The sequence below is a fragment of the Lepidochelys olivacea genome (genome assembly GCF_965140295.1).
Source record: "Lepidochelys olivacea isolate rLepOli2 genome assembly, chromosome: 24".
Classification (NCBI taxonomy): domain Eukaryota; kingdom Metazoa; phylum Chordata; order Testudines; family Cheloniidae; genus Lepidochelys; species Lepidochelys olivacea.
The window spans coordinates 11,286,713-11,297,501 of NC_140434.1; the positions used below are offsets into that span (position 1 = coordinate 11,286,713).

The 10,789-nt window shown below is 51.5% G+C and overlaps 1 protein-coding gene across 1 annotated transcript; it reads right to left on the reverse strand.

Moving 5' to 3' along the window:
• Window positions 1-337: 337 nt before the first annotated feature.
• Window positions 338-8,226, reverse strand: SLAMF8 (SLAM family member 8). The gene is made up of 5 exons (XM_084614028.1): window positions 8,165-8,226; window positions 4,836-5,162; window positions 3,379-3,684; window positions 2,189-2,302; window positions 338-729 (listed from the first exon to the last, which is right to left on the reverse strand). The coding sequence occupies exons 1-5, from the start codon at window positions 8,202-8,204 to the stop codon at window positions 671-673; spliced, it is 846 nt and encodes a 281-aa protein (XP_084470154.1). The 5' UTR covers window positions 8,205-8,226; the 3' UTR covers window positions 338-670.
• Window positions 8,227-10,789: the final 2,563 nt, after the last annotated feature.

Sequence of the window (10,789 nt, forward strand, 5' to 3'; positions counted from 1 at the left end):
CTTTTCAGCAGCTCCATCTTTACTCAGCAGGCCTTTTCAATGGCACATCCTTATTCATACCCTGGTCATTGTCTTAGCCAATCGTTTAGGGGCAGCACATCAAAACCCTTTTGGTATCAGGATTTATTTATCATAAACCATGTTGACTGGCATTTATAATATTACCCTCCAGTGACCAGTCCTCTTCATTATTTACCCCTCCGCCGTCAACTGCAAACTTCATCAGTAATGATTTTCTGTTTTCTGTGAGGTCACCGATAAAATGTTAACTAGCAGAGGACTACTAGTCAGGACTATTCAGCAATGTTGATGAAAATTATAGACAGAAACAAGCAAATTCAGTAAAAATGTCTGCATGGTTTTTAATGTGGGGGTCTGGGGAACTGGGAGAGAAACACGGTGCAAAGGGTGAGCGACTGCTCTGAGGGCTGATTAATGCTTCTGTGGCCGAAAGCAAGTCTGTGCTGGGATCCTGACCCACAGTGACTTTCACAGTCACCCAGCTGTCCCCGGGGCAATGGAAGCTGCCAGCCCCCTGAGAAATTCTCCAGAAGAAAAGAGAATGTGGGTCAAGCAAACCCTGTGAGCTTTCTTCCATGCCAGCGACGAAGAGAAAGGAGGGCTGCTCTCCCAAAAGGACATGCCTCTGCTCTGTACACAGTGTCAATTCCTAGACAGGGGCCGCGGCAGGCTCCGAGGCATCCAACAGCAATTTCGTTCTTTGCTTCCCTAAGGAAGGGGGGAACAAATGTCATTCCCAGAAGTTGCAGAGCTTTCGGGAAGGGGTGTGTATTAAATATATTTGTTCTCTGCCCAGTGACTATTCACACACACACACACACACACACACACCCGAGGGGCAAGCACACCTTTGCATTTCTGTAGCACCTCACCAAGCCTCACAGGCTAAAGACGTGCACTGCTGGTGACATGTGGCAGTGTCTGGGGAGCTGGGAGGCAGCAGACACCCAGCGCAGCAGAGCGTCAAGATCACAGGGAAAACTCCAATAGCAGAGTCATGGGACGCACAATGTCTATGCAGATAGGACAGGTTTTAAGGTCACAGGCAAAAGACCCAACCATCATGGGACTTGGCTCAATTACCTAACTGGCTGAGCTGACCCTGCGGGGCTCACAACTGAGCTAATGGAGATTCAATCAGACAGCACTGGCATTCTCTCTGTGCTCCCTTTTGGCTTCAGCAAGGAAGTCAGCAGCCCCAGCAGACAAACAGCCCTTGTAGCTTTGTTCCAGCCACGAGTTGAGTTGTCATGGGGAACCAGCAGGAATGTCTCCAAATGGCCGGTTTCAGAGTAGCAGCCGTGTTAGTCTGTATTCGCAAAAAGAAAAGGAGGACTTGTGGCACCTTAGAGACTAACCAATTTATTAGAGCATAAGCTTTCGTGAGCTACAGCTCACTTCCTCTAAGGTGCCACAAGTCCTCCTTTTCTTTTTTCCAAATGGCCATTCCACCACAGCTACAGGTCGTTGTCTGAAGGCGGCTGGAAGCCACTCCTGCAGCTCTCTCACAGGGACTATGGTGCAGCCAGTCCCTGCCTTCCAGTGGAGCCACTGGGTGGGACTGGCCTGGCAGTCTAATGCCAGCACCTTATGGGGAGGAGGTTTGGGGCCATGGCTTGGCACCTGGCCGGACAGGCTGGGAAGGCTGTGGAGGCCACAATCCAGTCTGGTGGTAGAAGGCCCTTCATGCTGGCTTTGTGGCATCAGACTCCACCTGAGCGAAGAGGGGAAGCTCCCTGTGCACAGAACTATGAAAATCAGATTCCCTGTTTGTGTCACAACCCCTGAGCTGCTGGAGGGTGGGGGTGGGAAGTTCCCACTTTTATTTCCTAAGGGGGAGATTTCCAAATGCACCGAAGGCTAATGGGGACTGAGCGCCGAGCTTTCATGTTGTCTCTGGAAACCTGCCCCCACTGGCAGCAGCTGGTTTCTATGTGGGAGACAAGGACAGAGCAACACTGTGACACCCTGCACCTCCCTCCCTTCCTATCCATCTGCCTGGGGATTTGCACCATGCCCATCCCCGTGGTATCAGAGTGCCCATCCCCCTGCATTCTCCTGGCATTGCATCCCTCTCCTGCAGGTGTATACAGCTCACAAGAGGGCTCTTCAGTACTTGGCAGAGCAAAGCCAGTGAACAGTGATTCTTGTGATAGACAGCTCCTACCTGAGCGCTTCCGAGAGAGAAGGAGCCCGAAGACAACCACTGCCAGGACCAGGACAGAGAGGGGCAGAGCAATGAGCAGGATGTTTCTATAGTCGTGCACGGCATCTTCCGCACCTGAGCAGGGAAGAGGAAGATGTCATGAGTGCCGTGGGCTCTTCTGGGCAGGGAACTCCAGCCAAGTACGCACAGGCTCTGTAGCTGTGCTGGCGCCAGGCATTGGGAAGAGGAATTCCAGCCACCTGCTGCACCATGAAAGCTTCTCACACTCCATGAGCCAACAGACCATGACAGAGTGGGGGAGGAGAGTCACAGGGAAATTCAGACTGCCCAGAACTTTAGCCTGTCTACTCTTTAGCCTGCATTCCCAGCCCCCCCCCCGGATCCACAGCCTTCCTGCTGTTCTGCCAGGAAAGTCACAGAACCCGGCTAAAAGCAGCTGCAGGAAAAGCCAGAGGAAAAGCATTCTCCAAACACCCCCGCTGCCCTCCACCTCCCGACGGTGCCAAGAGTGAGCTGAGGCAGCAGGAAATGCGGGGGAAGCTGAAGTTCCTCTGCAATCCAGAGCGGGGAGGATTTCTTGCAGCTTCTTTAGATTTGTGGAATTTCCTCGCCCTTCCATGGATCTTCTTGTCCTGTGTTTGCAACAGTCCAGGCCAAAGTCTACTCTCAGCTACACTGGTGAAAATGCAGAGTGAGGCCAATGACTGAATTGGAGTGACTCTGGATTGACAACCATGTAAATGAGAGCACAGTGTGGCCATTACTCGTGCATTCCCTTGTATCAGCTGTGGCACTGAGGGGCTGAGTGACCTGGGCTGCCAACTCCCAACCTTTAAACTCAGCCATTGTGCAGGTAACCGAGAGCCCTCCTCCAGTGCTGCAGATGCTTCCACAGCTTGAACCCATGTGGGGGTCTGACCAGGGCTTGGATCATTCAGAACACCCTGGATATGCCTGTAGTTTTAGACTCTCTGGGTGATAATCCTCAGTGAAGATTCACCAGGGACCGTGACTCCCTCTCCACCTCATCCACCTTCACATGGTAGCAAATCTGCTATCAAAAGTAAATGCCCTCCCACAAAATCCATCTCCCAGGCACTGTCTTGTGGCTGCAGACAGCTGGGCCATTGGCTCATGCCAAGTGGCTAGGCACTGGGCTGGGCATGGGAGATGGGTGAAACATGACATACCTGTTTCCCTCTGGCAGTGTTCCCAGGGTGCGATGGTAGCTGATTCCCAACTGACAGCATTGGCTGCAGTACAGGTATAGGATACCTGCCTATCCGAGGGGCCCAGCTTAGCCCATAGGACCAGGCCAGCCTCAAAGAGAGAGTGATTGTCCATGCTCAGCACCTTGCCATCCGTCCTGCCCCAGCTGTAGGTTACGTTGGTGCCAGTGGCCGCCACACAGGTCAGGAACACCTCGCAGACCCTCGCAGAGCCACTGCGGCTGCTCTCTGATGTGAACACCTGCAGTGTCAGCTGGGAAACCACTTCTGGACACAGAGCAGACAGGACAGCAGAGGGGTCAAAGCCAGTAATCTCCCCCTGGCTGGATACTCAAACCCCACCTCCCTGCGGGACCACCCGCTGCACCAGCACACCTGGTATTAGTGCATGAATACATCCATTTGCACTCACTCACCAGATCTACCCCTAGAAATATCGGGCTCTGTCTGGGGGTTTGGTGCTGCTCTCCCACTGGGCAGGGCTTTCAAACTTCAGTCCTAGTAGCCCCAAGTGTATGTGTGTGTGTGTGGGGGGGGGGTGTAGGAGGCTGTGACAGCCTGTGTGGCCAACTTCATCTATTGCCGATCTCACAGGGTCCCTCGTCATCCAGAGCCAAAGGGCTGTGGTGCCAGCCTGGTAGTTGCTTTGTAAGAGCAGAAATAAAGGCAAGGGGGAAGTCACAGCCCCAAGTTCCCTACATGCTGCCTTGTGCCTGTGACAGCATTTCCTGGTTAGCAAAAGGGCAGTGCTCCCCTGTCCCTGCCCTCTGGGACATGTCCATTGGGTGCCCAGAATGAAGGCGATGGGACACGCAGTCACCTCCCAGGGCAGGCTGGCTCTGGATGCCCAGCTGATGTGCCCCGTGATGGCAACGGCGCTCGCCTTCCATAGTAATGCAGGGAGTGGAGGGCGGACTAGACGATCCCTTCTGGCCTTGTAACCTGGGGAGTCGCCGAGTTATACCCTCTGCAGCAGAGGCTGGACCAGGCCTCACACCACAGGCTAATCCCCTTCGCCAGGCCAGCAGGACATTTGCCCCCAGAGCTTCGTATTAGAACATAAAATACCCAAGGAGTCTGGGTAGGGTGGGTGCCCTGTCCCGGGACTGCCTGCCTGGAAGCTCAGCACAGCTGCCCCAGCTCCCTCAGGGGGCCTCTGTCAGAGTCAGCTGCTGGGCCTGGCAGCCTGCGGGGACAGGGCTGGCGCCAGGCAGCGGGTTGTTCCCTGCTGGTTCAGGTGAGACTGTTAGTCTCTAAGGTGTCACAAGTCCTTCTTTTCTTTTTGCGGATACAGACTAACACGGCTGATACTCTGAAAACTGCACAGAGTGTTCGTCCATGGAGAATTTGGCCTAGCTCCAAACACATCACCCTCCTGCGCTTAAGTGGCAAGGAAACAGGAGCCCAACCCGGCGTACCGTAGACTGCCAGGTGCAGCATGCGCGTCTCCGTCTGTCCTCGTGTGTTCACCAGCAGGGCTGAGAAGGTGCCGCTATCTCCCAGTTCCACCTGACTGATCTCCAGGGTGAGGTTACTGTGGAGCCAGCTCCGCCCATAGAAACGGGATTGGTACAGGGTCTCCGCTGAGCCCCTGAAGTAGGTGGCCACTAGCTCTTCTGCCGGCGCTAGGTACCTCCAGATGGCATCCCTGACTTGGAACCCCAGGGGGATGTCGGCTCCCAGCAACACTGCTCTCCCCACCACTCCTGTCACCTTCACGGTGGCACGGGCTGTGGCCGGTGGGGCTGGAACGAGGCAACAGGCAGATGCCTTCATGTTAGGGTCATGGGAGGAGCTGGGATAGAAGCAGCATATCTGAGGCCACAGTGGTTCTCCTCTCCCGACACCCAGGGCAGCCTTCTCCTTGCTCCCCTGGGCATCTTTGGCATCTCCATGGCTGAGTCTGACATGGTGGCCAGTGCAGAGTCCCCACAGCCTCTCCCATCCCTGCCTCTGGTGTCACCTTCCCAAGCTCCCTCTTCCCCTGCCTACAGGCTTCCCATCTGCAGTGCCCTGGGAAGGTGAGGCTGCCAGGACCAAAGGCATCCATGTCACAGGAGTCCTAGGGCCTTTCTCCTGGCAGGCACCCACTGGGAAGCTCACAGATGCCCAGGGGCCTCCAGGCAAAAACAAGACCAGACTTTCCTAAGGCAAAAAGGAACCATCAAACAACAAACTTTGAATCACCCTCCCCCATCCCTGCCTCTAAACCGTCCACCTGTCCCACACCTCTCTGCTCTTTCTCCATCACAAAGAATCTAAAAAGAGCACAAGCCCCATTTAAAAAATCCTGTGCAGGTTGCCAGTTAAGAGCGAATGTTCCAGCAGTTGGAAGCAGCGTGGCCGTTACTATGGTGAGACAGGAACCAACAGAGCAGCCCCTGGCTTGCTCTAGATGCAGCCTGTGATGTAGCAACAAGGAATTATGCTGAAGTCAGATATTTAACTGACATATCCTTCTAAAGTTAAATGCTGCAGATTGAGACTCCCAATAAAAAGAAGATCCAGGCCCCCACACAAACAGAATTTGACATTTCCACAAGGATAAACTCTCTCCAGAACACTTCCTCACCAGCATCAGCTTCCTGGCCACCACAATCAGCTTCAACAGTGGAACCCTACAGACAACTGTATACAAGACACCCATGGATCACCGCACCTACCTTCACAGATCCAATAACTACCCCAAATACACCAAGAAATCTGTTCTCTATAGCCAAGCCCTCAGATACCACAGGATATGCTCCAAGGAGAAAATCCAGGATACACACCTTAACACACTTAAAACTTCCTTCAACAAAAAAGGACACTCCACCAGAGAAGTAGATCTATTATGGAATGGGCCACCCAAATACCCCAAGAGAACCTGCTTCAATACAGAAATAAAACCCCCTCCAACCACACACCTCTAGTTGTCACCTATCACACCACATGGGAACCCATATGGGGGATCATCAAACTAGTACGACCCATACTCAACGGGTGTCCCATCCTGAAAGAAATTTTTCCTGAGCCCCCTCTTTGGGCCTTGAAGCACCTCCCCCCACCCCCCCCCACCCCCCCACAGCCTTACCAAGCTCATCATCAGAAACAAGCTCCCCACAGACCAGGACCCACCAACTCAGAGTGACACCAGACCCTGCCAGAACAACAGATGCAAAACCTGCAGACATTGCTCCACTGCTACAATGATCAACACCCCCCACAACACACCTTTAAAGACCCCTTCCATGGGTCCCTACACATGACTATCAAAACAAATGATAGTAGGAGAACACTTCAATCTCCCTGGCCACTCAATAACAGATTTAAAAGTAGCCATACTTCAACAAAAAGCTTCAAAAACAGACTTAAAAGAGAAACTGCTGAGCTACAATTCATTTTCAAACTTAACACCATCAATCTGGGCTTGAATAGGGACTGGGAGTGGCTGGCTCACTAGAAAAGCAATTTTCCCTCTCTTGGTATTGACACCTCCTCATCAATTATTGGGGGTGGACCACATCCCCCCTAACTGAATTGGCCTTCAACACTGGTTCTCCACTTGTAAGGTAACTCCCTTCTCTTCATGTGCCAATATATATTTATGCCTGTATCTGTAATTTTCACTCCATGCATCTGAAGAAGTGGGTTTTTTACCCATGAAAGCTTATGCCCAAATAAACATGTTAGACTTTAAGGGGCCACCAGACTCCTCGTTGTTTTTGTGGATACAGACTAATACAGCTACCCTTCTGATACTTAAAACAAATGGTGTACCTAATCCAGTGCACTAAATGCCTCAGTAACTACTATGTGGGTGAAACAAGACAATCACTACACTCTCCAATGAACTCACCCAGAAAAATGATAGAAGGCAAAAATACTTCACAAAGTGATCACTGCATATCTGATCTCTCAGTCCTCAGCCTCAAAGGAAGCCTGCAAAACACCTTCAAAAGACAAGCCTGGGAACTTCAATTCATAACTTTGCTAGACACTGAAAATCATGAACTCAACAGAGATACTGGATTTGTGACTCATTACAACAATCTGTAACTCACTAGCCCCCTCCCCAGCTTTTTTTTTCCTTCTCCCCCTATGACTGGAGAGGTGTTAATGGGCCACTTCACCTTGAATGGTCTCTTGAAATGTGCTAACTACTTATGCTAAACAATCTGTTCCAGGTTGTGTTTAGCTGTGACACTCTGAGTACAGTTCCTAGATCTGAAGAAGAGCTTTGTGTAAACTAGAAAGTTTGTCTCTCTCACCACAGAAATTGGTTTAATAAAAGAGATTACCTCATCCCCTTGTCTCTCTAATATATTTTGTCAGCTTCTTGGGGCAGGGACTGTCCTTTTGTTCTGTGCACAGTGCCTAGCACCAGAGTTCTGGTCGTTGGCTGGGGCTGCTAAGCACTATGGTAATACAAATAATACACAATAAAAATTACAACTAGCCCTGAATCTGTAGCAACCCATGGAGATCCAAGTGAATCTGCACTGGCATATGTGTTCATGTGGCTCACCCAGCTGCCCTGAGACACTGCTGGCTGCTCCCATGGGTGAAAGGAGCTGCTCCTCTCACTCCCTGATAAACACACAGGTCTGACGTGTTCCAGTGATGCTCATATCTGCGGTGAGCCCTGTGGCTGAGTTAGCATCAGGGACTGGCTGAGAGTCAGCTCTCCATCCACTCACTGGTTAAAGGTCAGCCTGCAGAGACCGCAGTAAGTAACAGCAGGGTGAGGAGGGGTGAGAACTCTTACCTTTGTGCAGGAACAGAGCCAGCACCAGCCAAGCCACCATCTCGCTAATCCAGAGCCTGCTAGGGTGCTTTTTCTGGAGAAAATGAAAGCTCTTGTTGATGTCTGGCAATGGGATTGCCTGATTTTCCCACAGGAAATCCCCTCTTCTCTGTCATCACTCAAACCCGCAACTCAAAGCAGAAGTGAGAGGCTGTGCTCAGCCTGTACTTCTCAGGAGCAGTTAATGGGCCCAAGACAGAGGCTGGAGATTCTGGTCTCATGCAACACCAGAGCAGTAGCTGGCCCCTCAGAGGAGGCAGGATAGGGCCAGACTGTGCCTTGCAGGTACCAGGCCACATGGAGGCTGCATTGGCTGGGGAGGAGCACAGTACAGGCCAAAATGTTTCCAGAGAAGACGCCAGTGGCCCATGAGTGCACGATTCACACTGCTAGTGATGAGACCAAAGCACCATGGCAGACCTAGGACCTTGGTGAACTCTGTCCTATTGAATGGTTCTTCCATGACCCAAATATCTGGGCGCCTTCCAGCCGGGCATTAAGTAACATGATCCTGGCTTCCTAGAGGGAGAACTCTGCATGCCAGGGAGGGGGTGCTTTGGGAGAGATTTCAGGGGAGGGGCTGTTTTTAAAGGTCCTGTTTCTTTCAGAGCAGACCAGGCAGAGCCATACTGCTGGCACTGGGAGCAGGAAGTGGTGAGTCCATAATTCCTGGGGGAGTTTGCTCCACAGTCTGGGAGTGGCCCCTGAGGAAGCCCTGTCTCCAGCACAGATGAGCTTTCCCTGCTGGCGGAGAACTCCATTGGACAGTAAGAACAGTAGGACAATGGAACAGATGCCTCGGGAGGTTGTGGAATCTCCTCCACTGGAGGTTTTCAAAAGGAGGCTGGAGCCATCTGTCTGGGATGGTTTAAACACAACAAATCCTGCATCTTGACTAGATGACCCTTGTGGTCCCTTCTAACCCTATGGTTCTATGGACCTGAGAAGCAGAGCTGTCAATCACAGCCCCCCGGCTGGAGCTTTAGGCTCTTTTAGGTGCCTTGGCCCAGGCCACTGTTATAGAAAAGTGCTTATATGCTATTTTATATAAATGTTGAATAAGTTTGTTCTTATAACTTAGCATAAGTTACTAACTTAGCATCAGCGATTAAAGTAGTTGAAGCCTTAGGCCAAGGTCAGGCTGACCTGAGAGAAATGCTGAAGAAGCAGCTGCAAAACCAGTTGAGACTGCCCGTTATCACTGGAGATAAGGGAGAAATGCAAAAAGAAGAACTAATTGTCTTCAGGAGTACATCTGGTACCCGGCAACGGGCAGTCCACTCAGCAACAAAACTGTCCAATAGGAAAGGACAGAGACCCCTACTCAAATTAGGGGATTGGACTTTGAACATGGGCAAGGGCGGTGTTACCAACTGAAAAGGGTATAAATGCTTGCAATTTCTGAGGGGCGGAGTCCCTCTCCTGAGGCACCCAGCTCGAGCTGTATTTCTGTTGACTAATAAAGGATGCTTGTATAAATTGGACTCAGAGTTTAGAAGTTTGTGGGATCCTAGAGTCGAATCTAACACCTAGATTGGTTAGAGACCTGCTAATTCATTTTCCTTTACACCACTGAGCGTCCCAAAAAACAGGGCTGTGACCTTGCACCTGTTCTGGTGAGGCACTACAGGTCCTGAACCGGGGTGCATAGGTCCCCAAACAACCTTTGCCCCCAGCTGCCGCCCCATGGCTTGTTAGCAACTTGTGGGCTGAGTGGCTAATGGAACCCTGGCCCACGAGAGGCACCACCCACATGTGTCCTGATTGGAGAAGCACCCGGCCACACCGATTGGTCCAGCTGCACTATTTAAGCCAGAAGGAGGCACAGAAAGTTGTTTGTGTAAATGGATTAGTTCCTGGCTGGCTGCTTTGTCGGACCCTGCCTTTTTGACTGGCTCCTGAGCCCTGCTCTGCTGACTTGTACCCAGATCCTGCTTTCCTGACCTGTTCCTGCCTCTTGGCTGTGACCACTAGGTCTGACTGCCCAAGCCCCAGTTGTGACATTTCTAAGGGGAGTCTGTGCAGGGTCTCATGGGCTCATGGTAGTCTGTGTTCTTGAGGAAATGCACTGTGGCGTTCTGTATTAGTTGGAGTTTTCTAAGGGCTGAAGGCTTCATGCCCAGGTCTATCACACTGCTGTCATCAGATGAGTGGTGATGAAGGTGTGAATAACTGAGGCCAGGTGATTGTCTGCCAGGAAGGCATGAGTGGGCTTGCCAGCTGGAGGTGGGAGAAAGCACGACTCATGGAAGCTGCATTGTGTCATGTATTTCCCCTGCTCGACCTTTACCAATTCCACAAATCTTATTGATTCCAGTGCAGCTCCTCCTGATTTACACCAGATTGCTTCAGAGTAATGTGGGTGTAATCAGGATCTGAATGAGCTCTCCCATGACATCTAGTGATGGGCTGAGGAAGAGGACTTCAGGAGCTGACTTTAGAATCATAGAATCATAGAAGATTAGGGTTGCTAGAGACCTCAGGAGGTCATCTAGTCCAACACCCTGCTCAAAGCAGGACCAACCCCAACTAAATCATCCCAGCCTGGGCTTTGTCAAGCCTGACCTTAAAAACCTCTAAGGAAGG

Excerpts from the sequence above, each read along its gene's own strand:
- SLAMF8 (XM_084614028.1), bottom strand. The coding sequence starts at position 8,204 with ATGGTGGCTTGGCTGGTGCTGGCTCTGTTCCTGCACAAAG. Across the intron at positions 2,303-3,378 it reads ACACTGCCAGAGGGAAACAG|GTGCGGAAGATGCCGTGCAC; the intron begins GTATGTCATGTT and ends TTCCCTGCTCAG. Across the intron at positions 730-2,188 it reads TCTCTCTCGGAAGCGCTCAG|GGAAGCAAAGAACGAAATTG; the intron begins GTAGGAGCTGTC and ends CCCCTTCCTTAG.